Raw genomic sequence first — 21489 nt, forward strand, 5'->3', positions numbered from 1 at the left:
TAAATGTAATTATTGCCAGATTATCAGATTATCATTAGTCATAATTCTGAAACTGTTAACTATTCAGCGTTTTCATTAAGGTCATATTAGATTGGTTAGATTAGGTTTGTTTTTTGGCAATCCTAAAAAAAATCGAGTTTGTGAGAAAATTAAATTATGACCAGCGAACATGTGGACAAACGATACATTATGACTTAAAGTTTATGGGAACCAATAGAGACCCATACTGCTGAGTTACGGGTATTTTATACACATATAAGTATGTATATCGACGCCAAGTACCCATAGTAAAAACTATGTTTAGTTTTGGCACACATCTGTATTCGGGGCAAGGTCGATCTGTCTAAGGAACGTATGGAAGTGAACGACTGACTAGAGAACTAATAATTACCTCTACATACATTTTCCGTGACGTTTAGACTGTTGAAAAACGTATTGTAAATAATAATGAAAAAAATGAAAAATTAAATAAAAAAAAGTATTTATATAATAAGAGCTTTTAATGATTCACAGATAGCTTCATTAGACTTATACTGACCGGGACTATTCTTTATTTTTATCGAGTTCTTTAGCTTTATTTATTTTTTCGTCGAAAGCGAACGCAGCCGGCGCGCGCAAATGAGGGTAGATCGCGTGCTGTCTACACAACTTTGACATCCACCCTCCATCTTTAGATTTCCGTGATCATGATGCATGTAACTGCGTCGAAATATCGGGAGTTCGACAAAAATCAAAAACGTATTCACGGTATCTCTATACCGGGTAATATAGAATAGAATAAAATAGAATATCATATAGGTAGGGTAGGTGTGAACACACACAAGACTAATAATTAGTAACACATTACAACACAAACAAAAAGGAATGAAGTGCCACGAAATGACCTCATCTCAACAACAAAAGTCAATGTATAAACCCCTTATTCATAAACGCTTACTAAAGTTAATACGAGTAAGCCGATAATAATCGTCTGTTCCTTTCCGATGTAACATTATGATATTTATGATAGAAAGGGACAAACGATTTTTATCGGCTTGTGAACTTTAGTGAACGTTTATAAATAAGAGGTAAGTGTATAAGCATTCTGAAAAAGTTAAAATCTTATGGTAGAGGCCCAGGTGTGCCGGGGCGGTAAATCAAGAATTAAGTAACGGTGCGTTACTCGTGTGGAAAATTGTTTAGCGAAGATATGTCTGATTTAAACACGGATATCTGTGGAGTGGTATTGAAGTGACGTGTATAAATTGATTTGAACTCTTGATTGAATTACTACTATTAATATAATTCTGTATTTATTTACATTTTTTAGGCTAGGTATTTTACAATATGTATATAAAAATAAAATATAAAAACACTTACAAAACAATATAAAAACATTTAAACATATTATAAAAAACCTAACCTAGGGTGCCGTCAGCAGCGGAGCAGGGCCCAAGCTGCCAGTGTTTAGGGCTGCAGAGAGAGGAACCTATTAATTACTATTATTAACACTTTCGCTACCAAGAACCCGACTGTCGGGCGCACCGCTCGTAGAAGCGTAGCCGATTACATGAGTTTCCCCGTATGTAGCGAAAATGTCGTAGCGCCGCGTAGAGCCCGGTTTCGAAAGTGTTAAAATCGAAACAATTTTTTTGCCGAAAATACTTATTTATTTTGGCTTCAGAAATGCGTGGTTAAAATCTTCCGGCTTTCTTATGTTACACTATTTAAAAAACCGGCCAAGAGCGTGTCGGGCCACGCTCAGTGTAGGATTCCGTAGTTTTCCGTATTTTTCTCAAAAACTACTGAACCTATCAAGTTCAAAACAATTTTCCTAGAAAGTATTCATAAAGTTCTATTTTTGTGATTTTTTTCATATTTTTTAAACATATGGTTCAAAAGTTAGAGGGGGGGGGGACGCACTTTTTTTTCCTTTAGGAGCGATTATTTCCGAAACTATTAATATTATCAAAAAACCGGCCAAGAGCGTGTCGGGCCACGCTCAGTGTAGGGTTCCGTAGTTTTTCGTATTTTTCTCAAATACTACTGAATCTATCAAGTTCAAAACAATTTTCCTAGAAAGTCTTTATAAAGTTCTACTTTTGTGATTTTTTTCATATTTTTTAAACATATGGTTCAAAAGTTAGAGGGGGGGGGACGCACTTTTTTTTCCTTTAGGAGCGATTATTTCCGAAAATATTAATATTATCAAAAAACGATCTTAGTAAACCCTTATTCATTTTTAAATACCTATTCAACAATATATCACACGTTGGGGTTGGAATGAAAAAAAATATCAGCTCCCACTTTACATGTAGGGGGGGTACCCTAATAAAACATTTTTTTCCATTTTTTATTTTTGCACTTTGTTGGCGTGATTGATATACATATTGGTACCAAATTTCAGCTTTCTAGTGCTTACGGTTACTGAGATTATCCGCGGACGGACGGACGGACGGACGGACGGACGGACGGACGGACGGACGGACAGACAGACATGGCGAAACTATAAGGGTTCCTAGTTGACTACGGAACCCTAAAAACGATATTAGTAAACCCTTATTCATTTTTTAATACCTATCCAACGATATATCATACGTTGGGGTTGGAATGAAAAAAAATATCAGCCCCCACTTTACATGTAGGGGGGGTGCCCTAACGAAACATTTTTTTCCACTTTTTATTTTTGCACTTTGTTGGCGTGATTGATATACATATTGGTACCAAATTTCAGCTTTCTAGTGCTAACGGTTACTGACATTATCCGCGGACGGACGGACGGACGGACAGACAGACATGGCGAAACTATAAGGGTTCCTAGTTGACTACGGAACCCTAAAAATTGATGAATACACTTCGAATTACGATGAAGGAATAAAGCACAGGCTAGGTGGCTAATACATAGGTAAAATGCAGTGAGAAAGTCGGCTAATTTCGAAAGTCACATAAAAATCACCATTATTTCCATCTCATCAAGATTCCCCTTTCGAAATTACCCGAGCATTTCTGTGATTCGAAATTACCCCAATGCACCTTAGTTATAGTTTAAATGAGCCTGACACAGTGCACCTATCTATTTCTAAAGTCACAGGTGCCATAGCCGAATGATGTTTCTGTGACGCGAAACGAAAACTAAACGCCGCGAAATCGTGGTACAATTCCTAGTATAATTAAATAAAATAAAACTAAAAATAAAAAAAGCCTTTTATTTTCTTGCTCATCAATCAATAGAATGTCAGTACAGTGTCGTTTAAAAGAATATACATGCATAATTACTTATTAAAATAAAAATTGTTAATATGTTATTATTTTATAAATTCCAATTTAATAATAAATATAAAACTGAGTACTTATATTCTTATTTCTACGAAGCAAGAACCCCTTCTCGGGTAAAGGCCTTCTTCAGATAGTGCCAGTTGGATCTGTCTTGCGCTGGTAGAGTCCAATTTGGGCCAGCAATTTTTATAATGTCGTCAGACCACCGCATTGCAAGGCCTTCCATCTCTGCGTTTGCCCATTGGTCTGGGCCATAGAGTTATTGGATTCGTCCATCTCTTCTCTGCGATTCTTAGTATGAAGTATGTAAATCCTATATAAACAATCCTTGATATGAAGAGTTCTTTCTGTACGTAAGTACTTATTTTGTTCTGTGTCCGAGCGTCCAGCGCGGCTATAAACTGAGCGCGGAGTCTAAATAATATACTAGCTGTGTATCAGTGTACGAGCGCTTCTAGTGCTGAATAATGGTGCATTTTAAATATAGACTCAAATATTATAGTTTCTACACAAAAGGTGAAAGAAAATATATTAAAGGTACCAGGGTAGGTACGGAGCCGAATGGAACAAACGCTCACGAAACGCTCACGAAACGTAACGCTCGTAGATATCTATCTCTATCGCTCTTGTGTATTGGCGCGACCGAGCCGGTGGCGTTTCGCGTCGCAGAAATGCCGTTCGGCTACGGCACCTGGCCCCATATTTCTGCGACGCGAAACGAAAACGAAACGCCGCGAAAGGTAGTCTGGCTCTGTCGCGCCAAAACGCAAGAGCAATAGAGATAGATATCTACGAGCGTTTCGTTTCGTGAGCGTTTCGTGAGACTGTGCGTTCGGCTACGTAACCTTGTTGTGTTTCGATTGCCACGTGCGTCAACGATAGTATGTTTGGCTAGAGGCCTAGTCAGTGGACGAGGTCCCTTGAGGTTGTTGCTACGTAAAATAACCAACATCTGCGAAGTGAAATATTGCGACTGTAGTTGCATTTTTTGAATTAATGTTTTACAAAACTCAGTTCATGAGTTACATTTAGATTTATTTGTTTTGAAGTGGTTTTGATACGGGTGATTTGGTTTTGATATGAATTATTGTTTTACAAAATTCATTTCCTAAGTTACGTTTAGATTTTTTTGTTTTGAAGTGGTTTTGATGCGGGTGATTTGGTTTTGATAGGAATTATTGTTTTACAAAATTCAGTTCATGAGTTACATTTAGATTTGTTTGTTTTGAAGTGGTTTTGATGCGGGTGATTTGGTTTTGATATGAATTATTGTTTTACAAAATTCAGTTCATGAGTTACATTTAGATTTGTTTGTTTTGAAGTGGTTTTGATGCGGGTGATTTGGTTTTGATAGGAATTATTGTTTTACAAAATTCAGTTCATGAGTTACATTTAGATTTGTTTGTTTTGAAGTGGTTTTGATGCGGGTGATTTGGTTTTGATAGGAATTATTGTTTTACAAAATTCAGTTCATGAGTTACATTCAGATTTGTTTGTTTTGTAGTGCTTTTGATACGGTTTTGACGATCATCTACAAGATTGGTTAATAAATAATTCCGTTTATTCGATAAAAACAAAAGAAAGTGGAATATTTTGCCTGTATTTAGAGGTACATGGGCACATAACGATTCAACCTAAAATATTTGCGTGAACTCAGGATATTTTCATGGAATTTAAAGCGGACATTAAACCGACAATACTCAGTCGTATATCAAAACGTGAATTTAAATACAAAGGGCTGGATTTTTCATACCTTTTAGGAAGTAGGTCATATAATAAAAGGATACTTTTCGTGCGTAATAACATAAATTTATGATAACTAATTACATGGAAAATGTAATGTAGTAATTATAATAAATTAATTTCTATAGCTATCATATAAATGTATGATATTACATACATACATACATAGATACAATCACGCCTGTATCCCATGAAGGGGTAGGCAGAGCACATGAAACTACTCAAGTTTCAGTGCAACTCTTGGCAAATAAGGGGTCGATAGAAAACGAAAGTGTGACATTGCAGTGACAATGACAGGTTGCCAGCCTCTCGCCTACGCCACACTTTAACCCATATCCCACAGTCGCCTTCTACGACACCCACGGGAAGAAATGGGGTGGTGAAATTCTTAACCCGTTACCACACGGGCAATGTATGATATTAAGTATAAATAAAAAGAACTCAAGAACACTTTTTTAACAGAAAACGTAGCTATTTTAGATTTATCTCTACGAGAAACAAAACAAAACAATGCGCTACGAGATTTGTAGCATGTCTACGAGTAGCAGGGTCTACAGCGAACCACGTTCGACAAGTTCGATCTCTTTCACACTTGCGTACGTATTAAAAAGTGCGACAGAGAGGGATAGTGTCTAACGTAGGTCCGCAGTAGGCCCTCTGCAACGGTAACGTAGTGCTTTTATGTTAAGTTCAGTGAAGAATGATGAGAAGTGAATGTGAAAGCTGGGATGAAACGTAGGGTGCATTGGAGTAATTTCAAAGCACAGAAATACACTGGCAATTTCGAAAGGGGAATCTTGATATGATAGAAATAATGGTGATTTTTATGTGACTTTCGAAATTACCCCAATGCATTGTACCCACTTTATGAGAATCATTATGCATGCCAAAATTGCAAAATACTGAATTTCAAAAAGAACTAAATCAATGCTTGTGGAAAGAAAACAGCAAAACAAGGAAGGTAAACGAAAGTCGATCTTATTGCTTAATATAAAACGATCTCTTCTATCCATACAACCTTTTTCTACATTCAATATTTGAATAACGATGTGTCGAGTGACTCACATCATTGTGCCAAAACACTTACCGAATTAACACCACGCGCCCGTCAAACCGTAAAGGGTACGGAATCCCTGTCGGAAATGAAATGAGGGTCCCGGCGCACAAAACGTCACCCGTGTCAAAAATGTGGCAGTCCATATCGAAAGGGACTTAATACTGACTGGCGCTTACGTCATTATTAGCGGCGTCCCAATACTAGCGCGGCACTATGCGACGTAAGCGCCACAAGGACCATTTTGATAAGGATTGTCACAAGTTATAAAGCAACAAGTATTAACTGAGCGACATTGCAATATTAATCATAAAACATGTCATTAGGATTAAAATTGAGAGGAAATATTTAAAAAGTCTATAAATATGAATCGAAATTATAAACATACCATTAGAATTTTAGTATCAGTTGTTTAAATTTAAAATGTTTTCTAATTTTTAACTACATATAAAAGTTCCGTGAGAAACAATAGAATTATTTTGAGTGTCTACATTGAGTCAAAATATAACGTGATTAACTCGCTTAAAATAAATCAATATTTTTGTCACTATATTGTGGCAATTACTATATTAAACTTAACGGTTCCGCTATACCAAGTACCGGCTGATGTTATAGTAATATTATACCTTTATATCATGTTTATATCTCACTGGTTCTCCTAATAGCATGAAAGAGATAGCAATATGACTTCAGACGCCAGTTAGTATTGCGGCGAGTATAGCAACAATTCAGCTGTAATACCGTAACATTTATACGAGTGTAATGAGATTATGTTACTTACCCGTTCCCGTCCGCAGCTGGTGATTCTGATTGCGGTAAATTGAATTATTTGATCGAGGAATGTGATGCTCACGTGCAATTCAATTTCATTTACCCGATAACATGTTGTATTCTAAATTAAACATATGGAAACAATGAGGTTTAAAGCCCCGTGTTGCGTTTTATGTTGACGATTACATATACAACGGGAAAATTACGACTGGGGGCCATTTTCAACTACCTACTGAATTTGTTTCCATGTTTTAAATTTCTTGAATTATTAAATAGAGTGTCCACTGGTCATATTTGGCACGAGTTCTCTTTGGATATATAATGGAGTTCAAGTTGATAGTGCAAAACATGGAAAAAATTCGATCAGTTGAAAATTGCCCCCCAGTCGCAATTTGTTCCGTTGTACCTTATTCGAAAAGAAACAGGAAAACAATGAAATATGAAAGTCGAATTTTGCGCTTGTCTAACAAAACTAATCTATATTAAGACTAGGAATCTTATTATAAGCGCTGGTGGCCTAGCGGTAAGAGCGTGCGACTTACGATCCGGAGTTCGCGGGTTCGAACCCCGGCTCGTACCAATGAGTTTTTCGAAACTTATGTGCGAAATGTCATTTGATATTTGCCAGTCGCTTTTCGGTGAAGGAAAACATCGTGAGGAAACCGGACTAATTCCAATAAGGCCTAGTTACCCATCGGGTTGGAAGGTCAGATGGCAGTCGCTTTCGTAAAAACTAGTGCCTACGCCAAATCTTGGGATTAGTTGTCAAAGCGGACCCCAGGCTCCCATGAGCCGTGGCAAATGCCGGGATATCGCAAGGAGGATGATGAATCTTATTATAAGCAACTACGGACAGCCTCAATGAGAACACCCCCGTAGCCGAATGGCATTTCTGCGACGCGAAACGCCACCGAAACGCCGCAGAAATGTAGTCTGGCTCTGTCGCGCCAATACGCAAGAGCGATGGAGATAGATAGTTACGCAAGGGATATTATCGTGAGCGTTTCGTGAGCGTTTGTGCATTCGGCTACGCACATAGGTGACATTATTATTTTTTTTATTTATTTATTTAATAAAACATCTTACATAGGAACTTAAATGTAAATACAATGTCCCCCCAAAACTGTTTACACAGTTTGACTGTGGGATCTGGGTGAGTCTAAAGGTACATAATTATAATTAGTTGTCATGGTAATGAATACAGATCTACATAAGTATATTGCCAAAGATGGTTAGGTAGTTCACAAATAAATGAGGCATCTAAATTTTGTCTAGGTAGTGTTTGAACAAAGCCCTCTTAAATCTATTTTTGTTTTTCTCTGTTCTAATAGCCACAGGTAAAGAGTTGAGTAAATAAGGTAAGCGTTTTTTAATGAGCCTATCCCCATAGTAATTGCTTACTCTGGGGACAGCATATTTACCTGCAGCTACAGATCTGGTGTTATATTGTTGGCTCATTTCAGATAAGTTACTCTCTTGATTGCCATGCTGATTAACTAATAATAGATACTTGTGTTTAAGAGTGGCTGGAAGAATTTTACATAATTTAAATAACTTATAATAATCATTTTTATATTTATTCTTAATTTTACTGCTCACTAATAATTTGAGAAATCTAATTTGCGATTTTTCAACTTTTTCCAAATTTGTTTTAAAATTCAGGCCATAGCAGTCCAGAGAGTAACTTATGATTGATTCCACTAAAGATATATAGATACATTTTAGGGTGCTTGCTGGTATTCTATAGCTAAGGTGATAAAATCTACCGAGTAGGACTCTTAATTTACTACATAAATGCTCTATATGAGAAGACCATGAAAAGGTTTCATCTATTTTCATACCGAGGTAAGTGATGCATTTAACTCTCTCAATCGGCTTACATCGGCACGAAACTAGATTATTATGCAAACAAGAGAAGTCATGCGTAACTATTGTAGGGTCTGACGAACAGGAAGGGGTTAAGTAAGGTGAGTGTAAAATGAGCAATTTGGTTTTTTCTGAATTTAATACTATGCCATTATCGTGCGACCACTTGAGTACGGCGTCGACGTCCTGCTGCACCGCGCGGCAGACGCCGGCGAGGTCGTCGGCGGCGCCGGCGCGCAGCACGCACAGGTCGTCGGCGAACATGTGCGGCGAGCAGTGCCGCAGCACTCCGCACAGGCTGTTCACGTGCAGCAAGTAGCACACGGGACCGCAGCCCGAGCCCTGCGGCACCCCACACCGCACTGCCTGCTCGTCGCCGACCGTCGATCCCACCTTCACGCGGTAGGAGCGCGCGGTGAGATAGTCACTGAACCACTGGCTCAGTGGCTCGCCCACCCCGCACTCCCTCATGGCATCGATAAGTGTATTAGTTTCCAAGGTGTCAAATGCCTTCCGAAAATCGAAAAATACAGCCACGACTACTTTTTTATCTGCTAAATAACCATTTATTTCATTTGTAAAATTTGACAGTAGCGTATTTGTACTTTTGCCCTTTTGGAAACCATGTTGACACCTGTTTAATATACTGTTTTTCTGTAAATATGATCCCAATTGATTAACAATACACTTCTCGATTACCTTGTCTACGCTAGAAAGTATCGCTATAGGCCGATAGTTGGAATAGGATTTATAATCACCTTTTTTATGTATAGGTCGAATTATTGCTTGTTTAAGACCACCAGGGAAGCAAGATTGGGTTACTGACATATTAACTAACTTAGCTAATATAGGACTTACTCTATCTGATACAGTTTTTAAATCGCGCATGCGTATGTGGTCGGAGCCGGGAGACTTCTTACAGCTCATCCTGTTAATTACTCGCGACATGTCTTTACTACTCACCGGCTGCCACCGCATACACACGTCCGACTCTTTTGCGTATTCTTTCCTATCCAACCATTTATCATTACACTTATGTTTAATGAGATCAATTTCCTTAGAAAAAGTTTCTGCAAACCCATTACATATATTTATAGTACTACCTTGTGTTTTCATGTTATTCAAAATCACTGAATCTAAGGATTTTCTGTCGTTTCCTAACATAGAATTGACTTTGTCCCATATTTTCTTAATATTATTATTACAGTCTAATATACTCTTCTTATCGTAATCACTTTTTGCCTTAGATATTGTTTTAAAACATTTATTTCTATATTTTGTATATGTAATACGCTTTATCATGTTATTTGGTTCGTAGCTCCATATTTTAAACAGTCTATCTCTCTCTTCTATCATAGATTTTAACTTAGAATTAATCCATCCCTTATTATTTCTATTATTGCTGACTTTAACAATTTTATAACAATCATTATATATATCACTAAAAAGTTTACAGAACTCTTCATACATTTTGTTAGGACATTGAATAGATAATAGTTCCTCGAAGTCAGTAGCAAGCAATTTTTCTCTAACTAATCGGTTGTCTAGGACGCGGCGCGTGTCGCTAGACGCGCTCGCGGACGCGACCGCGGCCGCGGCCGCCCCTCCAGTGGCGCCGAGCCGCGAACTTTGCCCAACAAATGGCGCTGTACACCGCACTCGCGAGTCTCGCGACTGAGCACGTTTCCATACTACCGCTACCGAAATCAAATAGTGATCGGAAATTTTATGTTTGATTACAGCTGAATTAATGCTATCACTGAGCCCGCTAATATATATATGATCCAAACAAGACTCTACAACCGCTCCATTTAATATTTCTCGCCTGGTAACGCTATTTATACAGTTAATAAATCCAAATTCCGATAAAACACTTTCATATGCAATTACATGGTTATTGTTTATATCCAGAGTATTAATATTAATATCACCACACAAAATTACTTTTGAGTTTGGAGGTAAAGAGTGTAATAAAGAACTTAATTCGTGAATAAATTGTGTTTTTTTATCTTGATTGTGCAGTTTCGGTGGCCTGTAGATTGATATAACGTAGATAAGTTCGTCGTTGTATTCTATGGTTATGGAAACGCACTCGGCCGCGGTGAGGCAGCGCGCATGCGCGGGCACGGGCGCGACCGCGAGCGCGGCGCGCGAGTACACCAGCACGCCGCCCCCCCGCCTCCCTTCTCGAGTTATTACATTTACATTGAAGTCTTTAATATTATAAAATGACAAATCTGAATTATTTATGTTTGGTTCTGTAATTACCAATACATCTAAGGAGTTTAATTGGCTGTCTAATGCTACCAATAATTCGTTAAAATGTTTTTTAAGCGATCGGATGTTGACATGGACTAAATTTAAATCTTTAACTTCACTAAACGAGTTTTTTAATTCTCTGAAATTATCTACTGAAACAAAATTAACGAAAGACTGATTATCAATACAATCGATTATTATTAGGTTATTATTAGGTTAGGTTAATTAGGTTAGGTGACACAGAATAATTTTAGACCGACTCAATGTATCTTAGATAGACTCAATATCAGACCAAACGATGACTATAATGATGATACATTTGATTGCAGGATGCGTATTACATTTAATATTTAAGTACCTACTTGCTCAGTGATTTCATCTACATTGAAAATACGCTTCATTTATAAACTTGTCTTTGCCGAGTACTGTTCAGACAAGTTTATTGTGCATTTACTTGATAGATGGAAGGTGCCCGAAGTAATATAAATAAAGTTTATTATTCATTCACTCTTTGAGAGTCTGAAGTGCTGGCAGCATTATAACTTTATGATGACATGGATCCATCACGGCTTTCTCCATCTAGTGTGAATTTTATTTTGTCTATAAAACAAGTAGGTATCTAGATAGGTAAGTACCTACCTAACGAATAATTATTACCAGGCATATTTGAGATATCGAGTTGAAAAGTGTGTTATGTTTACCGAGTCTGTAAAATGATATTAAAAAAGGAAAATCAAACAAATCCATACTTAATATTATAAATGGGAAAGTGTGTGTGTCTGTTTGTTTGTCCGTCTTTCTCGGCAAAACGGAACGGAACGAATTGAACGATAGCTGAAGGCATGGAAAGTGACATAGGCTACTTTTGCCTTCTTCAAACGCGTACGAAGCCGCGGGCAAAAGGTAGTTCATTATATACCTCGTTATAACGTTCACGTTATTCACGGTAAACATGGGACTTTTGCTACAATTTTAATAACAAAAATTGTTTCGCAAAGCGCATTAATGAAATTGTTTTATTTTCTTTCTTTAACAATCACGTTACAACTTTTACAGACACGTTAAAATAAAAGTTGAAGACCAAATTTGCGCAGAAACACTGCGCAGCTATTTACACAGTAGAAAATATTTCCACTTACATTCCAAAACTTCTAACTGAAACATTTATAATTTTTAAACTCGCATACGACTGTAAATTATTACTCCGTCGCTTTAACACGATATAAAAATTTGTGTGCAAGGAAAATAAAGCTCAAATATTTTGCGACAAAGCGCAAACGGCATACGTCTTCACGCTCGAAAATACTGAACTTTTACACCACTAACAAAATACATTTAGAGTTCAAACTTGGTAATAATAATAACGCAGCCCACCGACCGTTAAAAACAAACATTTTGTGGTCAAATCAAAACTTACGACCTCTTGGCCATTTGCCAAATGAACATTAAAGTCATATTTCGAGCGCTCGTGGCATATTTTTATACAGATACGTCGAGCAAAGTTTCCCTCTGTAAAAATACTTCCTAGTGTCCGGACAGTAGCGTTCTGAGACAATGGTACAATGGGGGGAGGTGGGGGCGGTTTCAATAACGAATACCTTTTTATGCCAACGAGTGAAACGCGAACAGATAGACGTGGGCGCTGTAGAATTACGTGGGATCAACGGCGTATTCGAAGGAGCATAAAAGCTGTTCAAACTTGGAAGAATTGATTTCGTTCATGAATAGTTAAGTACCTTTAACCTTATACAGTTGAATGGCAATATTAGATATGTTTATGCGTATTATCACAATAGCGCTATCCAGAAAAAGCTTTTTGTAGATCATAGATAAAAACTAGTACTTACCTTTGAAATCCTTCCGACATCCGATATCGGAACGCGTGATGTGAAAACGCACTTATTCAAAAAACCTTACTAATTCTCAATTAATTCATTAATTTTGACCTGATTCTTACAGATCGCTCAGTCGAAATGTATTATTTACTTAAAGGAAAGGGATGTATCATAAATTATCAGGATCTGTATGTGTATCCAGTAGATTGAGTGCACTAGAGCAGCACGTATCCAAAGATTGCGTTAAATTAAATACGTGCCGACTAGTTCCCGTTGTTTTCGTTGCCCAGGCTCCCTACACAATCGGCAGCATCACGTTTTCAATATCGCCCACCCGTGTCAATCGCGGGACCTCACGCGGCCTACGGGGTCAAATTTACCTGTATTTTAACCCTTAAATGCATGACCTTGACAAAGATTTATGCAAATTTGAATTTTGACATGCTGTCAATAGAGTCAAAAATAGATGATGCATTTATATATCACTATGCATTTAAGGGTTAATGACATATTGCAACATGGCAAATATAGGGTGTATTTTTAATATTACCTCATATTTGTACCTAAAAAAATACTAAGTAGCTACTTTTATTTTTCAGACAAAATAATTATATTTTTATTACTTGACTTGACGTACGAACTTTCAACAGGGGCGGCTCACTCCGCGTTTCTTCCGTACATTTTGACGGCCGCGAGTTCGCGGCCCATAAAGTTTGACAACCTTCACGCTACGGAGTAGAACTCAATGTCGCATGCAGTCCGTTGACAGGTTGTTGAGAGTGAGCCTTCTGTACTTGTACTTTTATATATTCTGTGCTTTCAATTAGTTCGGCGTCTTCGAGATGTCAAATACTTAGGTGCACGCAATACTTTGCTGCTCATTTTTTTTTAATTGATTACGCTCTGGCAGTCAAATAATTACTTGTTGTATGGGTTCTTAGCACTAAAACCTTGGTTTAGTTAAAGTTTGATGTAATATCAAAAATACATCCTGTATATAGTGTATATGCTATAGTGTATATGCAAAGCATATAAACTATTCAAATTTTGTAATTATTTAACCGCTCGATTCGTATACCTACCGCTATTTAATTTATACATAATATGAATCTAAGGCCCACTTGGACCAACCACTCAAGGTTAGTGGGCTGTCATCTGTCAAATTCCATATAAAATGGTGGTTTAACCCTCGGGTTAACCCTCCATTTTCGTTGGAGCAAGTGGCCCTAAACGATATGGATCGGATATGCCAGTGTGAAATACTTTTTACCGCTAAACGTTCAAATTAGACAAAAAAATTGCAATAAAACTGTGTCCCAAATTCTTTTTCGATGTCTAGAGCTGTCTAAAGAAACAAGCAATCGCTTTCCAAACTCCATTTCTTATATTTTACACCTCATCAATTTCTATAGGCGAAATTCAAATGAGGCCTATAAAAATCTTTGACTGTGTTTACCGAGTCCTTTCGACGACAATATAAAAAATTCAAGACATTTTCGACCGAATTTTTTAAGAGATTTTTCAATATTCATTTAAAAAAGCCGCGGCGAAAAGATAAGGTTAACTTTTCTTCTAAAACATTTCGACAAATCGCTTCGAACTGCGAAGTTACTACAGACTTATCCGGATCGCTACTATGTTGAGCAAAATTTTGAGGTTTTCACTGGGTTAAGTAGTATAAATTTAGTTTATCTAAAGCGAAAATCTAATTTGTTGGACGATAAGGCGTTGGCGCTCCTTTTACAAGACAAATACATTTAAAATATCACGCGATGCGGCACGATTGAAGTTACACAATAAACCGTGAGCGTGTCGCCGCCGCCTTTGTTACACGAGCTATGCGGTCTCATGTACAATGCATATATGGCACGGGAATGGCTGTCAGGGAGAGAAACTAGCTACTTAGCTTCGACAGAATGAAATAGCTATCCGATCCGCGCTCCGACACGACTTCAGATAAGTATTAGTGTACTTGCTAGTGATATGGCGGGAGGTAGACGAGTTTTAATGAAGACTTGGGAGTAGACAAAATAGTAGATACCTATTTAATCATTCTGATAAATGTACGTGTAAGGTAAAGGAGGCTGCATCAGGATCGGAGGGTCAAATTCAACTACTTAATCGAAATAGTTTTCATATTTTTACACTATTAATTTGAGTGTATATATGTTTCCATTGAGCACTTCTGGCATAGGGGTCCAAGTGGACACACATACGACACTGTATTATTTAATATTAAGTTGTAATTGTCCCCCAGTCAGTATTGTCCCCTGTACCTACCTTATAGTTCAGTGAATTACGTCGAAGCTCAATATCATTGTTCAATTGATGAATTTAATCAATTCGTATATCAAAATCCTCTACAAAAAGTTTATTAAAATGTTCATCTATCGAAAGCACCGATATGAACTACGATAGGCAACAAACATTAATAATTTCAACGTGCGTGTCGGAGCTGTTAATGGATGCACAAACGATCTATAGATTCGGATTTCACTTCGGATGCATATTGCGATGCATGCATAATGACGCATATGCATGCAAATCATAGTTTCCGTCGAGGTCGTGGTGTTTGCTGATAATTCACATTGAACAGTGTGCTACCAGGAAGTTTAAAAGGAGCGTAATCTAACATAGTTATTTAACTCAACTTACTCAACCATACTCTTAATTTGTCAAGTAATAGAAATGACACTATAATGACAATTACGAAGTGCACGCAGCACATTGAAAGTGCTGGCTGATGCTGATATACGCAAACGATTGCTAATGGATCACATTAATTACTATCAATCAAGGATCAGTTTCAATAAATGACTTTACAGTGGTAAAACACTGTATGTGGAGGAATATACTGTAAAACCATATTGCTCAACTGTGGTCGAACTCTGCTACTGTGGTTCAAAGGTTCATTGCTCCACACTTGGCGGCATCAATAATGCAGAAATAATGCACCAAAATAGTACATTAAGATACAAGTGCGTAATAAAGGAAGTACGAAACGAGTGGCGATAAATTAAAACACGACCGAACGGAGTGTTTTAAATCAACACAAGTTACGAATTTCCTTTTCGCACGTGTATCGTACGACGTTTTTCAGTACAGATGGCACTCGTTTCGAACTTCCTTTTTTACGCACTTGTATCGTAATGTACTAATTTGTTACATAGTTTAGGCACCTACGTAGGTACTTTTGACGCATACATAGTATAGCGGGGTAAATCTCGACTGGGGGCAAATGTAACTGGTCCATTTTTTTCACGTTTTACAATGTTTGCATTATTATTGTAAATAGAGTGTCCACCGGTTATTATATGGTAGGCGTGTTCAGTGGATACATGTCTACAACTTTACATCACACTCAACATCATAGTGTAATAATGGAACTAATGGATTAGTTACAATTGCCACCCAGTCGAGATTTGCTCCGCTGTACCTTAGTCTCAACACCAATTTTTCTTTTCGTCGCTTCATGATTTTTCTTCCAATTGTGAAAAATGTTTTACATTGAAATTGTTTGTTAAATTATAATAATTAAATGAAAACACTAGAGTTTTTATGCAACTAGGGTACCATTGTTGGAAATTTCGCACTCTTTTTATAGGTATGTAGGTTATTTTTTCATAGAACACGAATTTTAAAATAAAAATGATGCTCAAATATACAATAGTGTTTGGTACGTTTGTTATGCAGATTTCATTTAACGAAATCCAATTACATTGGTTATTCGTATTTCAATTTCGTATTCAAGTACAGGCTTGATAGGTTCAGGTTTGATTTCAGTTGCATTTTCATTATTCTTTAGAGCTCTGATTATATTGGAACGGTTGATGAATCCTGAAAAGCTTTATAAGTTTAATAACGAACACATTTTGCAGATCATTCAGCATTTAGAAATCCATACTAATATTATAAATGGGAAAGTGTGTGTGTCTGTTTGTTTGTCCGTCTTTCACGGCCAAACGGAGCGAGGTTTTCACGTGATTTTTTAATGGAGATAGTTTAAGGGATGGAGAGTGACATAGGCTATTTTTTGTCTCTTTCTAACGCCAGCGAAGCCGCGCTGAAAAGGTAGTAGTTTATAAACGTAAGGTAGGTATGTCTAAGTGGGACGACAGCGCAACGCATAAATACATATACTATGATATACTATCTGTTTAATCAATCGTCCCGATTGGAACTTCATAATTGTTTTGATATGTCAAGTATTCGCTCCAGACACCGCCGGATAAAAAGGAGTCGGTTTTCAATTTCAAAACGACGTTCATATTTGTAGAAACGTCATTTAGTAGTAGTAGTAAAACACTTTATTGTACCAGAAAATAATAAACACACGAGAAAAAAAGCTCATTAGTACAAAGGCGAACTTATAACCCTTTAAGGGATCTCTTCCAGTTAACCTTTGAGAAATTGAAGGAGAATAGGAACATTATTTATCTTATAGTTGGGATCGCGATTTATGTACATACATACATATGTATAAGTATAAATATTTCTTAGTAACTCTAAGGACCACACACGTGTGTCGATTTTGTCGATTCCTATTGTGAAAAATACCTTTCAAATAAATATGAGAATAGCCGCATCCCATCCGGGGTTTCACGGGGTCTAAACATAACCGCGCCGGATAAGGTTAACCGGATATCGAGTGTGTCCGGGTCAGTGGCCGCGACCGTAATGGCGCCTAATCGAACGCCTAACTGACGTTGGCGGCTACTGAACATGCTTTCTATTAGTAGTACATATCGATACCTCCTAAGCCAGTAGGTATAATAAAGAGTACTATCGTACAGTATGGCCACTCCCGCTCCCCGCTGAAAGTGCCGCCCACCCCCTCTCGGTTACCTCACAGTTACCACCTGTCAAAAACGCGAACAGTCGACCTGTCATATCTCACTCATACAAGCATGTTACACGTTCACCTACACGAGCTTAGAATGTGTGCTAGGAACGCGCCTCTTTCATATATTTGATCGCCAGTGTCCGAGATGTGTCCAAAGTTAATACTGAGATAAGTGACAATTTTACGATTTTACGTTGATTACATATACATATTATTAAAATACCAATATTAACTGCAGAAATTTGCAGTAGTTTTGGAAATAAATAACGAATACTGATGCAACTAATATATTTTTTTAACATCGAACATTGTCGACAAGTCTCTTTCGAGTTCGAGTCCCGGGACAGGCAAGCGAGTTTTGGGAAATTTTGAATGCAGTTTTGCTTCTTTTTAGGGTTCCGTAGTCAACTAGGAACCCTTATAGTTTCGCCATGTCTGTCTGTCCGTCCGTCCGTCCGTCCGTCCGTCCGTCCGTCCGTCCGTCCGTCCGCGGATAATCTCAGTAACCGTAAGCACTAGAAAGCTGAAATTTGGTACCAACATGTATATCAATCACGCCAACAAAGTGCAAAAATAAAAAATGGAAAAAAATGTTTTATTAGGGTACCCCCCCTACATGTAAAGTGGGGGCGGATATTTTTTTTCATTCCAACCCCAACGTGTGATATATTGTTGGATAGGTATTAAAAAATGAAGAAGGGTTTGCTAAGATCGTTTTTTGATAATATTAATATTTTCGGAAATAATCGCTTCTAAAGGAAAAAAAAGTGCGTCCCCCCCCCTCTAACTTTTGAACCCTATGTTCAAAAAATATGAAAAAAATCACAATAGTAGATCTTTATAAAAACTTTCTAGGAAAATTGTTTTGAACTTGATAGGTTCAGTAGTTTTTGAGAAAAATACGGAAAACTACGGAACCCTACACTGAGCGTGGCCCGACACGCTCTTGGCCGGTTTTTAAAAATGAGCCAGTTTAAGGAAATAAAGTAGTTTGAAGTTTGCCTCCAAATCCGACTAATCTTTCCACACTGTATAATTATGTGTATAGGCTCCTTGACCCTTAAGTCTATCTTATATTATTAATTACTGTCCAATTAACCGAAAAAATATATTACCATATTTTATTACGACTTGAAAATCGCAAAAACATTTTTAAAGTATACTTTCGCTTAATCAGGCAAAAACAACATTCTATAGCCATGTTAATTTACAGATTGTCTGTGCATGACGTAAATCGAATTGAACACGATATTTTCTGACATTTAAGTATGAGGCATAAGTACATTATGTCAGTGATTGACTCGACATAAAGTTAAGTTAGGTTCTATGACGTCACTACATGGCTGAAAGCGTTTTCGGTGGCCAAAGTTAAAAAAAAAATTACACTCATTTACAAAGTCATCTTATACTTTTAATACCCAAAATCTATAAACATTGGTTTCTTATGTCAAATACTACAGAAAACAATTATTTCTTGTGCAAAATTCGATATGAGTCTAGTAGCTTATTGATGCCTAGTACCACTAGGGGTAGACAGAGCACATGAAACTACTCAAGTTAATTGAACTTGACTTTTCATAACCCCTGCGACTAAAGGATTTCCGTTTGTAATATTTAATACAAATAATGTATTTGTAGGAACAAATGACTATAACGAAGTGTGAATCAAACGCGTCCGTACTTACTCACAAGTAAACCCTATAATTAATTACCAACGCACTGGCAACGTTGTCAGTCTAACGCATACAGTGTAATCACTCCGCGAAATTAATTGTTACTCTTACTGGGGTATATTCTGAAACGGAATATGGGGCATCAAAATGTATCACGTTACATGGTGCGGTGATTTAAAGGTGTTTTTAAAAACTGATCCTAGTTTTTCATAAGAGTAAGGCCGTTTTTACATTATCCGATCCGATATCGGATGTCGGAAGGATGTAAGGCCATAAGGATAAGGATTTCAATGGAAAAAATCCAAGATGGCGCCTGTAATGTATGGGATGTCGGTCCGACATCCGATATCGGATCGGATAATGTGAAAACGCACTAACGTAGGGCATGTTTTCACAGTATACATAGACCAGTGATCTGTGCGATTTGACAAGTATGTTATTTGCGTGTGAACTTGCACTATACAGAAACATTTCGTAAACATAGTAAAACTGTTTTAATATTGTACGTTTTCGAATAATCCTAAGGGAAATTTGTTAAGGAATTATTGGGCCATTGCACGCCTAGACAATCGGAAAGCGTTAATGATAATAATATTGCCGGCCGGTTCATTCGCTAGGGATATTATTGTATTTATTGGGTGCCATATTGATTGACGCAATCACATTTACATTTGAAATAGTATAATTTAACTACTTGTAATAGATAAATTGGTATTAATTACACGGTATAATTAATATCTATTACCTACTGAGATATGTCACTACATTTTAATGAACTTGAATTCACTGATTTTATTCGTTTTAGTTATGGCGTTAATTATTAATTCTACTTACCTACTTAGGTACCTAATACAAATTTTAAAACTGCTCTTTCGAAAGTGTAACGTTAAGGCCTTGTTGTGCTACAGAGGCGTTCAATCAAACTTAGGTTTTACTCGAATACTTTGCGACCTATACCCGCTCGCCACGGCAGTTGATAACGAAGGATCAACTCGAGGGTAGTGCGCAACGTATTTCGTCATTTTAAATGGACAAGTACAATAGCGGTAACCGTTAGGAAACTGATCTAAATATGAAAAAGGTAGTTGCCACATGTAGAATAATGTTCAATTATTTACAAATGATCAAGACATTGACGTTGTGTTCTCATTGTCCGCAGGCAGTAATCCAAAATGGCGTCGTCATTCGGTGCGAGCGTGTGAGCTCGCGCGGGGCCGCGTAGCGATGGGCGATCGCACGTAGCCCCCGACATGGAGGAGGACGAGCGGCGGCTCTCGTTCCCGCCGCCGGCGCCGCTCAACTCGCCCGGCGAGGAGATCGACGGCTCGCGCCTGCTCGGCGAGATTGTGCGCACGCTCGAGGCGACCAATCCCGAGGCAGCCGCGCCGTTGGTCGCCTCGCAGTCGCGCGATGCGCTCGACGTCGAGTGCGAGCGGCCGCGGCGTGAGGAGCTCCGTATACCGCTCGAGGGTGTCACCTTCTCTAGCGATGCGCAGGGAAAAGGTACATCTAAACAGATTCTCTGCAGTTTCACCATGTACCTGTTAGAAAAACTTACATACTCGTATCTATGTATCATCATTTCTCTTGCTCCTCATCTCTGTTGCCTCCTCATCTCTGTTGCTTGTGAGGTCGGCTTGGATTGGAAACTAATCCCAGGTATTGATGTAGGCATCAGTTTTTAAGAAAATGACTTACAATAGAGTCCGGTTTCCTCATGATGGTTTCCTTCACCGCGATTATCAAAAGCAACTGAAAAAAATCAAATAATATTTAATAAATAAATAAATAAATACATAACTTCCGAAAAACTCATTGATACGAGTATGAGCTGGGATTTGAATCCCCGACCTGAACCGAGATTGAACATTTTATCGGTATCTAATCTTACCGGTAGGCCACCACCAATTTCTTATTCCTTCATATCTACGAGTACGTAAACAAAATCTCCACACTTAAAGCGAGAGCAGCGTCTATCTCTTTATGACGTAAACAAGTATCAACGCTAGAAAATATCCATCATCAATTTACATGACATCGCTTATCATAGTATCGCCTACCTGTCCATATTACCATCTCATCAACCGAACTCCAAAACCGTTACTCAGCAATCACAAAATAATGTCCCCCGAACGTCAATCCATACGCGATTGATCGCGTAAAAACGCGCTGTAACGCTGACGCGATCAC

At 37.8% G+C, this 21489-nt stretch overlaps 1 protein-coding gene across 1 annotated transcript in view; it reads left to right on the top strand.

Moving 5' to 3' along the window:
* The window catches only part of LOC125234757 (sodium channel protein 60E-like), a 209559-nt gene that overhangs the window by 94214 nt on the left and 93856 nt on the right, over positions 1–21489 (top strand). Inside the window, exon 2 of the mRNA XM_048141143.1 lies at positions 20459–20802. Within this exon, the coding sequence (XP_047997100.1) occupies positions 20550–20802 (253 nt within the window). The 5' untranslated portion in view covers positions 20459–20549. The remainder of the gene's footprint in view (positions 1–20458; positions 20803–21489) is intronic.

Source organism: Leguminivora glycinivorella, chromosome 16 (assembly GCF_023078275.1).
Source record: "Leguminivora glycinivorella isolate SPB_JAAS2020 chromosome 16, LegGlyc_1.1, whole genome shotgun sequence".
NCBI classification, from domain to species: Eukaryota; Metazoa; Arthropoda; class Insecta; order Lepidoptera; family Tortricidae; genus Leguminivora; species Leguminivora glycinivorella.